Source organism: Canis aureus, chromosome 27, assembly GCF_053574225.1.
Source record: "Canis aureus isolate CA01 chromosome 27, VMU_Caureus_v.1.0, whole genome shotgun sequence".
Lineage (NCBI taxonomy): Eukaryota > Metazoa > Chordata > Mammalia > Carnivora > Canidae > Canis > Canis aureus.
Genome location: NC_135637.1, coordinates 20,888,869 through 20,902,498, shown reverse-complemented (window position 1 = coordinate 20,902,498; position 13,630 = coordinate 20,888,869). Strand labels below are relative to the sequence as shown.

The 13,630-nt window shown below is 58.6% G+C and overlaps 1 protein-coding gene and 1 long non-coding RNA gene across 8 annotated transcripts in view; one reads left to right on the top strand and one right to left on the bottom strand.

The window, feature by feature from the left end:
- FAM222A (family with sequence similarity 222 member A) overlaps positions 1-6,389 on the top strand; it is a 56,347-nt gene extending 49,958 nt beyond the window's left edge. For 6 of the 7 annotated variants that reach the window (XM_077876002.1, XM_077875998.1, XM_077876004.1 and 3 more), the window contains 2 exons: positions 3,534-3,638; positions 3,803-6,389. In XM_077876002.1, coding sequence (XP_077732128.1) covers positions 3,534-3,638; positions 3,803-5,088 — 1,391 coding nt within the window. In that variant the 3' untranslated portion in view covers positions 5,089-6,389. The remainder of the gene's footprint in view (positions 1-3,533; positions 3,639-3,802) is intronic. The other variant, XM_077876006.1, reaches the window with a different exon arrangement.
- On the bottom strand, positions 6,221-13,243 carry LOC144300013 (uncharacterized). Its single transcript, XR_013366674.1, has 2 exons — positions 8,848-13,243; positions 6,221-6,692 (listed from the first exon to the last, which is right to left on the bottom strand). It is a non-coding gene; the product is annotated as an uncharacterized LOC144300013 (long non-coding RNA).
- Positions 13,244-13,630: the final 387 nt, after the last annotated feature.

Genomic DNA, 13,630 nt, shown 5'->3' with positions numbered 1-13,630 from the left:
AAAGCTGTGGACGCAGAGCCTGGCTCATATTCAGGGCAGCCTCCACTGGCTCCCACAAATGCCGGAGGGCCCAACCCACCCCCATGGAGTCCTGCCGACCCACTGGGGCCCAGACGGTCTCCTCTCAGCAACTGGGAACCAGTAATAGGCAGGACTTTTCTCCCCCCTCTCTTCTTCTTCTTAAAGGTTTTAAACACCTAATTTATTCCATCCATTAGATAGATTTTGTAGATTTAATCATTTTCACAGTTGGTGGCTCATTGGATACTCAAGATAAACTCCAAATGAAAGTATAATGGTGAGGACAAATGAGTTTTCACACCACAATGGCAGAAACCTGCTTGGGAAGAGGGTTTAAGAGGAACAAAAATACATACAGATATATTTTTTTTCCCCGGCAGCCGCTTTTGCTGACTATAGTAGGTTACCACAGTTAATTTCACCAGTTTTGTTCATCTGTAAAATTGCATAAAAGTGACATTTTTGTGCTCATTATAGCAACTGCTGATTTATGGCTGGTAAATGAAGAGCTGGTCCCTTTTTTGCGGGACTCTCCGAGCGGTGCTAAGTGCCCATGAAATTGCTTGTATAATGTAGTTTAAATCCAATCTCGGAGAAAGATTCCCCCGTTGGCCAAAGTGACATTTCCATTCTCCACACTGAGTTTATTTTAGGCCACTTAGGAGGGGGCTGCCCCAAGCAGGGTCAAGACAGAGGCCTGTGGCCCGCCAGGGGTCAGCTCCACCTGCCAGGTCTGGATTAGGACAGAGGGATGAGGGGCACTGGCCTGGGCTCCTTGGGAGGCTGAGGGCTGCCTACCTCTCCTCTGCCTGCTGCCCTGCCCAGGTCAGACCACATTCCTGCACCTCAGGGTATAGGGGAAGGACCTTTCTATTTTTTTTTTTTTAAGATTTTATTCATTTATTCATGAGAAACACACACAGAGGCAGAGACACAGGCAGAGGGAGAAACAGGCTCCATGCAGGGAGCCCGATGCAGGACTCGATCCTGGAACTCCGGGATCATGCCCCTAGTCAAAAGCAGATGCTCAACCGCTGAGCCACCCAGGGATCCCAAGGAAGGACCTTTCTAATACGCATGCCTGCCCCTGCCCCTACCCCTCCCCTGCTTAAAACCTTGCCTGGCTGCCGATGGCCCAGGCAGGGCTTCTCCAACACTCCTTGTGGAGAGGATTTCCTGTTCACCCCAGGATGTTCAGTGGCATCCCTGGCCACTACCCACTGGATACCAGTAGCTGGGGTGGAGGCTCCCCTGACCCAAGTATGAGAATGGAACACATCACTAGACTGACCAGTGTGCCCTCGGGGGGAGAACCATTGCCCTACAGTGAAGAGGCCCCCTCTGCACCAGCCCAATGCCCTCCCAGGCCCTTTCTTCCACATGTCTGCCCTGGGCATCTGCTCTCATTCTGAATTACTTACAGTTCCCACTCGGGACATGCTTCCTCACCTCTGGACCCTTGCCTTTGCTGTTTCTTCTGCCTGAAATAGGTTTCTCTGCTCTCTCCTCACCCCTTTCAACATTGCCTTAACTGGGATGCCCTTTTTTCTAGAAAGCTGTCTTGATTTCCAAAGCCTGGCTGAATGAGGCTCCGCTGTATCCCCAAATGCCTGTGCCTTCCTATTGCAGCACACGTTTTGCTCAGATTGGCTGAGCCCAACAAGGGGATTGGGGGTGAGGCTCTGGAAGGATGGGATGTGGGGTGAGGCCTTCCAACTAATGGGGAGGAAGGTGGTGGGGTCTGCCCTCAGCCCCAGCCACAATGCCAGGCCCACCTGTGCTGGTCAGACGAAGGGCAGCCCAGGGCATGTGGGTGGCTCAGTTGGTTGAGCATCTGCCTTCCTGGGATTGAGCCTCGCTGGGGCTCCCTGCTCAGCTTCTCCCTCTGCCCCTTCCTCACTGCTTGTGCTCTCTCTCTTGCTCTGCTGTCTCTCTCAAATAATTTAATTGAATTTAAAAAAAGATAGCGCTAGCCCCTGCCCCTTCCTCCCCAGGATACCATTGTCCCAGGCAGATGGGGAGGGTGTTACCACTCCCAGCGTAGAGAGCACCTGCTTCTACTAACACACCCCACCATGCACAACTTGTTAGAATTCGCAGCCACCCTGGGAGGCAATGTCCCCAGCAGCATCACCCCCTTTTTACAGATAAGGAAACTGAGGCTCAAAGTGGGGAAGCCCCATTCTCAAGTCCCTGCACTGGGGGTCACTGGTGGGCCCCAGGGGTACTCATGGGGCAGGAGGAAGGCAAGGTGCTGTGGAGACCTTGAGGGCCTCCCTCGCTCAATGGCCCAGACAGCCCGCCACCCTCCAATACTGACCGTGTGCCTCACGCCCTCTGCTCTGCTCATTCCCTCAGGCCACCCCACAGGACTGGCACAATCATGATCCCCATTCCACAGGTGGAGAAACTGAGGTTCATCCAGGCAAGCCATTTGCCCAGAGCCACAAAGTGCCACAAGCAGACAGGATTCTATGCAGCCGACCACTTCTAAAGCCCGGGGTCTTCCCCTCTATCTCATGCAGGTCCCTGCTCCCTTCCCTACACAGGGAGGGGCTTTGGATGCCAGAAAGTGGGGGAGGGGGGGGTCTGCCTACCAGCAACCCTCCTCCCCCATGGCAGGGGCCAGTTGTGCCACCAAGAGTAGGACAGTCAGCCTGTCACACAAAGTGCATCCTCAGCCCCATGCTGACAGCGTGCCGAAAAAGCAGTGATTATCACCACGCTGGCCTTGCAGGTGATGGGCAGCCTCGGGGAGGGGCTGAGCAGCCAAGGTGGGTGAAGTCCCTCCTCGCCTGCCTCCTGGCTGAGCAAGGGCCTCTGAGCAGCCAGCGGAAGGCTGCAGAGCGCTTCTGTCTGCCTTCTCCGGGTGCCCCGTTCCAGGCCTTGTGCTGGGCTCTGTGCACGTAGCTGCACACTTAACCAGCCCGTAGAGGTCGGCACGTCATCATCGCCCCATTTTACAGATGAGGGAAGGGAGGGGGGCACAGAGAGGATAATGAAGAAATAGGAGGAGTGGCCTCCCTAAGGGCGTGGAGCCCCTGGAGCTCCTGCACTGTAAGGGGAGTGTGGCCTGGCACAGTCTCTTTGGCAAACTGCGGGGCATTTTCTCCTAAAGCTGCATGTTCCCCTGCCCCAGATCCCCCTCCTGGGCATAGTCCCAACAGAACGCACCGGATCTGTGTGCACCAGACTGCGTGGTGCTGTGTGTATCGGCCCCAAACTGGAAACGGCCCAGATGCCATCAACGGTGGGAAGGATGAGTACACTGTGACGTAGTGTCCCACACGAGGACCGCGCAGCAGTGAGAAAGCACAACCCACCGCCCCCCAGGCGAACCCCACAGACTACCTTAAGCGGCAGAGGCCGATGCCGATGGAGATGCATGGCCGGATTCCACCCCCACCCGTACAGACACTGCGTCAGAAGTCGGGACAGCTGTTGGCTTGGGCGGGGCCGCGGGGGACTCTGGGGGACTGGACACTCTGGAATATCCCATCTCTGGGCCGCAGGGGTGTCACAGGACTGTGTTCCGTCAGTGAAAGTTCAGCTTATGATGTGTGCGGTTGCCTTCCCGGACTTTACACCCGATCCAGAGCTTCGCAGTGAAGGAACAGGTGGAGGAGCGAGGGGATGGACGGGGAACCGATGGAGGGAGGGGCAGAGTGAGCACCGTGGGGCGGGGGGGGGGGGGGCACGGCCTCGAGGCCTCCCCGGGTCACGGGGCAGGAGGGGGGCAGCTCTCACCTGCACTTTCCTCTCCGGCTTGTCCCCCCGACAGGTGAGACGGCGGCCAGCTCCATGCATTCGTCCCGCTACCCGAGCCCGGCCGAGCTGGACGCCTACGCCGAGAAGGTGGCCAACAGCCCGCTGTCCATCAAGATCTTCCCCACCAACATCCGGGTGCCCCAGCACAAGCACCTGGGCCGCACCGTCAACGGCTATGACACCAGCGGCCAGCGCTACAGCCCCTACCCGCAGCACGCCGCCGGCTACCAGGGCCTGCTGGCCATCGTCAAGGCCGCCGTCTCCTCCTCCTCCGGTGCCACCGCGCCCACCGGGCCCGCCAAAAGCGTGCTCAAGAGCGCCGAGGGCAAGCGGACCAAGCTGTCGCCGGCGGCCGTGCAGGTGGGCATCGCGCCCTACCCGGCGCCCAGCACTCTGGGGCCCCTGGCCTACCCCAAGCCGCCCGAGGCGCCCGCCCCACCGCCCGGCCTGCCCGCGGCCGCCGCCACCGCCGCCTCCGTCATCCCCCTGCCCGGCCGCGGCCTGCCCCTGCCGCCTTCCAACCTGCCCTCCATCCACAGCATCCTGTACCAGCTCAACCAGCAGTGCCAGGCCCCGGGCGCCGCGCCCGCCGCCTGCCAGGCCGTGGCCGGGCCCCACCCCAGCCCGGCCAAGCACGGCCCCGTGCCCGGCTTCCCCGGCATGGCCTACTCGGCCGCCGCCACCGGCCTGCCCGACTGCCGGAAGGGCGCCGAGCTGGGCCAGGGAAGCGCGGCGGCCTTGACATTGGCTGCGGCCACCAAGCCTGCGGGCTACGCGGACGGCGGCCTGGATTACCTGCTGTGGCCGCAGAAGCCGCCCCCGCCGCCGCCCCAGCCGCTGCGGGCCTACAGCGGCGGCACGGTGGCCAGCAAGTCCCCCGAGGCCTGCGGGGGGCGGGTGTACGAGCGGGCCAGCGGGTCGCCCCTCAACTGCGGCATGGGGCTGCCCACCGGCTTCACCGTGGGCCAGTACTTCGCCGCGCCCTGGAACAGCGTGCTGGTGACCCCCACCAGCGATTGCTACAACCCGGCGGCCGCTGTGGCGGTCACCGAGCTGGGGCCGGGGGCGGCCCGGGAGCTGGCGGGGCCCTCCGTGGAAGCCCTCTCGGGCCTGCCCAGCAAGAGCGTGTGCAACACGGCCGTGCTGAGCAGCAGCCTGCAGTCGCTGGAGTATCTCATCAATGACATCCGGCCGCCCTGCATCAAGGAGCAGATGCTGGGCAAGGGCTACGAGACGGTGGCTGTGCCCCGGCTGCTCGACCACCAGCACGCCCACATCCGCCTGCCCGTCTACAGATAAGGCCTGCCCGGCGGCCGCACGGACAGACGGACAGGGCGCCGAGCGGGGAGGCAGGCCGCGGAACAGGGTGGGCGGCGCACCGGGGCACCCGACCTCGCCCTGTGCCCGAGTGCCCATGGATGCCCACAGGGAAGCCAGGCTGGCCGCCGCTGCCGTGCGGCCACCCGATGGGGAGCAGCAGGACGACCTGGCTCCCCTAAGCCCCTCCCTGCCATCGGCTGCCCTAGGACATGGGAGGGCCCAGGGCAGCCACTGCCGTCCACCACTTCCTCCATCCAAGCTGGCAGAGGCAGGGAGAGAGAAACCACTTTAAAACAGGAATGGTTCTTTCTGGCTTTCCCAGGAGAGGGGCTCAGGCCAGGGTGGGATACAGGAGGACAGGTGACGGTCTAGAGTCAGGGTGGGGTCAGAGCGGCCCCCCGGGGGTCAGACATCTCCTGCCCCCATGAGCTCCCCAGTCTCCTGGAAAAGGAGCAGAGAGAGGGTAAAGGGAGTCACAGGGCCTACGGTGTCCCCCATTGGCCAATCCAGGTGAAGACCACTCTAACAGAGGCTCCAAGGACTACCAGGCCCCCTGCTCCTCCTCCTCCTCTAGATCCTCCCTCCCCTCCTCCCATTCCTTCCCAACACAGAATTGTACCCCCGTCCCCAATCTCTCCAAACCCTGTACTACCACCTTCCCCCTTCTCTCCGCATCTTACAGGGCTGCTGGGCACAGCTGTACAGGCTGTGCACTGCACAAGGGCACCTTGTCCAAGGAGACACCATTTGCATCCTAGACTTGTATATTTATTATGGCAATTTTCTGAATCTTGAGGAAGGGGTGCCATTTCCCCTATTCGCACAAAGGCACCACAGGGGCTAACGGTGGGCCTGCCATCTTAGACACCAGTCAGAGGGACCCTACCCTGCCTTCTTCAAGGGTTCTCCTGGGAACCAGCAAGGAGGCAACCTACTGGTTTTAGTTGGGAGACTTGATCCAACTCCTTTCCTGCGAGCTGCCCTCCAAGGCCTGCTGCACACCACTGAGGGTAGGGGCGGGGGAGGCAGGCAGGGACACCCCCCAACCCTCACCCGCTGTTACATCCCCCAGGCCCGAATTCCCCAAACCCCGGCCCCTCTGGCACTCCGGAAGCGGTACTGTATCTCTCCAAGGCCTGTTCAAGCACTAAGTGCATTTACAAATCTCTGAGAATGTTTTTTTTTTATACTAAAATTGACCATTATATTCTACTGTGAGAAGTGCAGTCTGCACTATATTGTTTTAAAAACGAAGAGAAAGAAAAAAGAAGGAAAACACAGATGGTGTCTCAGCTGTGGCATTGTTCTGTAGCTCTCGCTTTGTTCTTCCTTCCTTCCTTCCTTCCCTTAGGAGGGAAACGGGCTGCCTCCTCCCGCGCTGGCCGGGCACAGAGCCCCGAGGAAGCCGGCCGGGAGCTCCTGGCACCCACTGCTGGGCATTCCGTGCCCCACTTGCTTTGCCAGCTCTTTAGAGGTGGACGCCGGCACGTTAGCACACAGGCCGAAGGCCACTGGGCCGTGGCCAGCGATCAGTCTGCAGAGTGGTGGGGGCAGAACCAAGCCTAGGCCCCTTGGCTCATTGCCTGCAAGGTGCAGAGGCGGTCTAGGGATGGTGTCTCTCTCTCTGTCTCTCTCTCTCTCTCTCTCTCTCTCTCACACACACACACACACACACACACACACACCTCATGGTACTAAATTCCTTCCCAGCTTCTCCTCTGTGCCTGACACCCTCCAAGCTTCCATGGGCCTGACCATGCACCTCCTCCCTGGCCAGCCCAACACACATGCGCCCCAGGCCCTGGGTGCCGGGGCGTCTGCAGGAGACCACCCAGGATGCTCAGCATCTATCCAGCATTGGTGCTGGGTATTGCACATACACCACATCTCACTGGAGCCTTACCATCTCCTGTAAGGTACTAAGCCTCTGAGAGGAAGAAACTGAAGCTCAGAGATGTGAAGTGAACCTAAGGTCACACAGCAAGTCTGAAAAGTTGGGGTTTGAACCCCATGGACTCTTCCTCACATCCTGGCTCTGCCTTATCCCCTGGCAGGGAAGTCTGCCATTCAGTGGGGGAGGAGGGGAGTACCTGGAGAGCCCCCTATTTGATGCAAGTCTCCCCCTCCCATGCACAGAGCCCTACCTGGGTGCAAGGGTGGGACCCAGGCCCTTCTCAAGTGGGTCAGTAAGCCAAGCACAGCACCCGTCACACCCTGGGGAGCAGCCCAGGGGTGCTGGGTGACGAGCCAATGAGAGTCAGTGCCGCATAAGGCCACCAGGAGGGACCACAAATGGTACGAAAGCAGCTGCTTTTCTGACCTCCCAAAACAGTCTCAACCACATTACCAGGTGTGTAACCAAATCATCCCTGCTTTACAGTCGGGAACACAGAAACTGAGAACGGCCACAGGATGGTAAGAGGGAGCCAAGTTCCGGCTTCAGGTCCCACACCTCGGCCCAGGCCACCTCCAGATGCCCCAGACCTCTCCCGCAGCTTCTACCCTCACAGCAGGCTGGAATCCTGGCTTTGAAGCTTGGGGTGACCCTGAACCAGATAGGACCCGAAAGCACGGTGCAGGGACTTGGGGGCAGGGGTGGAGCAGCAGGGTCTGGGGCCAGGTTTAGGGCCAGGTGGTGGCCTGTGGCTCTGCTGTTCCCAGGGTCCAACGCTATACCAACACGGTCTCTGGGTAGTCCAGGTCCCCTTGTCCTGAACTCCCTGCCAGGCCCACCCACGCAGGGGCATCAGGAGTGCAAGGAAGCAAGACTGGAGTCACCCTCCCGTCAGGTCCCTCCCATTTAGAGATGTGGGCGGAGGGCCCACCTCTGATCTGGGAAAAGCTCGATGGCTGTGGCGGGGTCTGCAGCTCTGTGCACAGGACAGTGGGGACACGTGACACAGACAGTCTGGGCCGGGCCCCAGGGTCCAGCTGGGGTCCCAGCCCTCAGCTAACACCGGCTCCCCGGGTGCCTTGGCCGGGCACCTCCCTGGGAAGGGGGCTAATTGGTCTCAAAGCAGGCCCGGCCTTCATTCATAGAATCACCTTGGACTACCTGCCACACTGGGGGGCAGCGCAGGTGACGACAAGGAATCGCCGTCAATGCTACAATGGCCCGCGGTCACCGCAGGCAGACCCGTCCTCGGGCTCGGCGCTAGACGGTATCTAGTCCCCTCGTAACTACCCGGCACGACAGGTGCAGGTCCCCACATGGCAGGTGAGCCCAGGAGGCCCCCAGGAGGGCAATCAGTTTGCCCCAAGGCAGCTGAGGGTGGGGAACAGAGAAACAGCTGGGGCAGGACCCGGGCCCGTCGGAACGGCTGCACTGCGCAGAGAACAGAAAATATTTGGGCCAAGCCCCAACTATGGCCAAGTTGGCTCCCGCACACAGGTCCGGCCTTGGGGGCCGCACCCCTGGCTGCAGGACTCCGTGCCGGGTGAGGGGGCGGGGGAAGAACCTGCCATTTCCTGCCCCCCACCTCAAGCAGAGCTGCACGCCTTCCTCTGTCCTTAAGTCTCTCGTGGGGACACGGCTCCTTCTCTCCCTTTGGTGTCTTGGGCTCACACCCCTTCGGGCTGAGCTGTCCCACACGGTCCCCAGGTGTGGCGGGCACATAACCTGCCCGGGGTTACACCTGCTGTCAGCAGCAGCTGCCAGGAGATCATCGCCCCGTCTTACAGGGACATCAGAGTGGCCCTGGCAAACACCTGAGTGGAGGGGACTCGGGGGACACTCACCCTTCCTGGGTAGCTCTGAGCTTTCCCGACTCCTCCGCAGGCCTCTGGAGAGGGGAGACAGACAAGGTCACCCCCTGAACTCCCCTGGCAACGGCCTGCTGACTTCCAGCCTGCCCTCGGGCTTCCACCTGCGCCCGGACTCCACCCCCACGTGGGTTCCACGCGCACCCTGTCCCCCCGCACCGCACTGTGCCTGTGCAACCCAGGCCGCCTTAAAGGACCCTTGTGGTCCCCACCTGCCCCCCACCCCCCGTACGGGTCTGGAAGGTGGGGCAGCCAGGGGTACTGCTGGACAAAAGGATTTTTTTATTATCATTCATGAGAGACACACACAGAGAGAGAGAGGCAGAGACACAGGCAGAGGGAGAAGCAGGCTCCACGCAGGGATTCCAGGATCACGCCCTGGACTGAAGGCGTCGCCAAACCACTGAGCCACCCGGGCTGCCCGACAAAAGGATTTCTATTTAAATCGCCACCATCACCTAGCGGGAAGGGAGGAGGCAGGAAAGCTGGCCTCAGTTTCTCCATATGTGACCCTGGGGTGGGGGGGACTTGTGTGGCCTCTCTGAGCCTCAATTCCAGATCTGGCAAAGGAGGTGGTGGCCTCTGAAGGATGGGGATGTCACCCAGGATGTGTGATCAGGATGACAGGGCAAACGAGTCCCGTGAGAGGGACCCACCTGAGGGCAGTGGGGTCTAGAGGTTTGAGGCTCAGACAGTCCTGGTTCCAGTCCTGACCCTGCCTGTCATGAGCATGTGGCCTTTGGCAAGGAACCACCCCTCTTTGAGCTGCCTATGTCTCCACTGCCAAGAGAGACTGATATTACAAGCACATTACAACCATGTGGGGTTGAAAATAGGAAATAAGTGGTCAAGTCCCCTAGGGAATGAAGAACAGCGTCAGCTTGGGGCAAGATGCCCAAAAAGTTAGGCTTGTTATTTCTATCATCATCTGGTCCAGCTGCAGTCACTTTGGAAAATGGGTTCCCAGGTTAAAAAGAGTTAGAGATAACAGATGCATCCCCTTCCCCCACCTTAGAGATGCACAATTTCATTAGCATATTAAAGGCTCTAAAAAGTCCTGCAGGCAAGGTACGCTTTTGGCTTTAACCCAGCTTTTCCCTAATATTTTTGATCACCTGAGTGTTTGTTTCTATTCATTAGGAACAAATACTTAAGAAAACAGAGTCCTACCTCTTGTGTTGCAATTAGCGAAACTGAGTAAGTCCCTTCTTCTCTCTAGTGATGTGTAGCCCTCAGTTTCCCCAGTTGGCACTGGAATCCAACCCTGACCCAGAGTCATGGGCCTCAATTCTGGGGCCACCGCATTCTAATTGGTCTTTGTCCACTGTGCTGAGATAGGCCCAAAGGAGGGAAAGGACCCCCAAGGACAGAAGGAAGCCCTCATCTGACAAGCGGGGGTGGGTACCCCTATTTTGAAAATAACAAAAGTGAACTTCAGAGAGGGAAGGCAACTCACCTGAGGGCACACAGCATCTAGGTTCTAGACTCCCCAGAGGCAGATCTGGGTCACCTTCTCTCCTGGTTGGGAGGTGAGGGAATTCTGAGTCTAACAGCCTCAGGGCACACCTAGTGGGGAGCTCAGCTGGGGCCTCTTCCCAACCAGACTGGCTGGTTCCAGTTCCCCAGGGCCTCTTCTGAGGAGGCCCCTGGGTGTGACTACAGCGGCCCCTGGTGGCCAATCTCCAGGATCAGCAGTCCCACCCTGCGCAGGCGAAGGCTGATCTGTGGTATCCCTCGCGCTCAGCCCAAAAGGAGGGGGGGAGGGGGGGATTGGGGGTGGTAAGGGACTCTCTGATGTCACTGAGCACGTGGAGATGCTGGGAAGACTCTGCTGGAGTCAGGGTACGCGTCTGGGTTCCAGTCCCAGCTCCCCCCAACCTCCCCTGTCCTCACCTGTTAGAACCCACTACAGGCTGTTCTCAGGGAGAAATGGATGTGCACACGCTTTGGAAAAACACTAGGCAAGAAAAAAATTCTGCCAATCCCCTAGGAGGGTTTTCCTTCCAGGACAGAGGGGGGCAAATCCTGACCCCACTGCATCTAGGCTGTGTGTCTACTTCGTTGGAGCTCACTTTCTTCATCTGTAACAGAGGGATCAAAATATATTCTGGTATCTGCCTGATTTGGGCAAGGTATCAGGAAACCCTGACTCGTTGGTTTAAATGAAAAAGCAAAACTATCATCTCCAACAATCATAAGAAGCGCTGTAGGGCGGCCCCCAGGGCTGGGTTAATTCAGCAGCTCAATGGTATCATTGAAGACCCCTTTCCATCTTTCTATTCCACCAAGCCCCTTCAGGGTCACAGAATGGCTGCTGGAGTTCCAGGCATCACATCACAGACCTGACAGTGCCCAGCAAAGGGGAAGACCCTGTCTTCCTATATTTCTCTTATTTTCCCAGAATCCCCCTCCTTCAGCAGACTTCCCTTTTTGTCTCATAGGTCAGAACTGGCTCACGTGGCAATTCCTCAACCAATCCCTAGTAAGGGAAATAGAGTCACAGTGGTTGGCTCAGGGAAGCCCCTGACTGGAGTGAACAAACCAGATGCTGTGAAGAAGAGGGGTGGCGGCCTGGGAGAGCCATCAAACACCTGACCCTCATTCCCACACATGGTTCCTGAGATGCGAACACCAAACACTGTGCACAGTGCCCAGCACTCTGTTCACCTGCTTCCTCCTCTCTGTGATTCACCCCCAGGAACAGAAGATGCCCAGCCCGCCTCCCTCCCCGGGCTTGGGTCTCCACGGCCAGCGCCCCTTCCACCCTGTCCCCTACTGCCACCACCAGCCCTCCTTTCGCTTGATCTCATAAGCTGGGGTGGGGGGTAGACAAAGATCTCCCCATTGGCCATGATGGCTGAGGGCTCCTAAAAATTAAAAGGTAGGAAGTACACGGTTTTCATGCAAATTCTTTCACCAGGGAGTCAGCAGTTACTGACATTATGAACAGAGGCCTGCAGTCTTGAACGGCTCCGGCTCCATCCAAACAACCGAATGATCAGAATACACCGGATTCCGGGCAAGGCGTGGAGACTGCCGGCTAAGACGTTATTGCATTCGGAAATGTCAGAAGTATGCTTTCCAGGGAGATGAACAGTGTGGTTGAAAATGGCTTTTGATTTTTAAAAAATCCCCAGCATTCATCTAAAACAATAATAACAGCTAATAATAACAGGGCATGTAATAATGAAGTATTCATAGGCATAAGAGGTAATTGTTCAATTAAGATCTGAGGGTTTCGGAGACTGTCTTTTCTGATGGGGTCCCATTGTTTTTGACTCTAGTAGCACTAATTATTTCCCAGTAGTGCTTTAAACTTGAGATGAAAAAAGCCCTCCTGTCAAATATGACATACGAGTGCTTTATCATTATTAAATACACATACACGCACATAATAAGAAATCCGGGTTGGAATAAAGTTAGGGGTATGCTCAGAGAGAGAGGAGGCTTGTAAATGGGAGCCGACAGTCTCGGGGGGCTTGGCAAAAGTGGCGGGCCACAGCCAGGGTCTTCGGGGCAGAGGGGCGCTGGCCTTGCCACCTGTCACCACCCCTCGGGGGGCAGAGTGTTCTCTTTCCAGGATGGGCTCCAAGGGCAGAAAGTGGGTGTTCGAATCCCACCTCCACTGCCTCCCAGCCGGGTGCCCTGGGCATGTCTTCGCCTCTCTGAGCCCTGGTTTCCTCATCTAAAACAGGGGGTGCAGTGGACACTGCAGCCCTTCGCTATTGCCACAGAAATCGATGCCGGCCCTTAAGAAAACAAAACAAAACAAGACAAAACAAAACAAAACAAAAAAAGGGATCCCTGGGTGGCGCCGCGGTTTGGCGCCTGCCTTTGGCCCAGGGCGCGATCCTGGAGACCCGGGATCGAATCCCACGTCGGGCTCCCGGTGCATGGAGCCTGCTTCTCCCTCTGCCTGTGTCTCTGCCTCTCTCTCTGTGTGACTATCATGAATAAATAAATAAAATCTTTAAAAACAAAACAAAACAAAACAAAACACCCCTCATAGGCCTACGAAAACCATTCTTTCACAGCATCTTTGGTGCTCCCGCGGTGTGAGCGGGCTGGCTCTGCTCCACGGATCTCTCAGCCTGCGGGCGGGCGGGCGGGGCGGGGCGGGGCGGGGGCGCCCAGCAGGCGTCTCTGCCCACAGCCCGCTGGTCAACACGGAGCGCTGCGCCAGGCCAGGGTGCTCAGCTCTGCTCTGCCCAGTGGGAGGAGGCCATCCGCCAAGGCCCGGGCGCCCACACCCTCCAGCGCACCTCTCCTGCGGAAGCCCCCACAGTCCACCCTCGGCCCCTGCGGCCTGCGGGAGCCCGCGCCGCCCCCGGCTCCAGCCCGCGGCCCACAGGACCTGCCTGCCCCTGCGAGTCCTCTCCACTGCGGGGATGAGCGGGCGTCGGGAAACAGGCCTGCGCCTGCGCGGACGCGGGGGGGGGGGGGGGGGCACCTTTCCCCATTGGTCCATTGGCCCTAGGACCTTGTGGCTCCCTGCCCGCTGATTGGCTGGAGCGTGAGACACGTGACAAGGTTCTGGCCAATAACACAGAGGGGCGGTCGCTCAGGGAAAGGCTTCCTGCTTCATAAGAAAGAGATGCAAGAAGGACCGCCATTGCTGTCCTCGCGCCAGCGTTACCCTTCTCCCCGCATCACTGCCCCCCCACCATCGCTCTCCCCCCACCATCGCTCTCCCCCCACCATTACTCTTCCCCCCGCCATTACTATCCCCCACCATTACTCTTCCCCCGCCATTACTCTG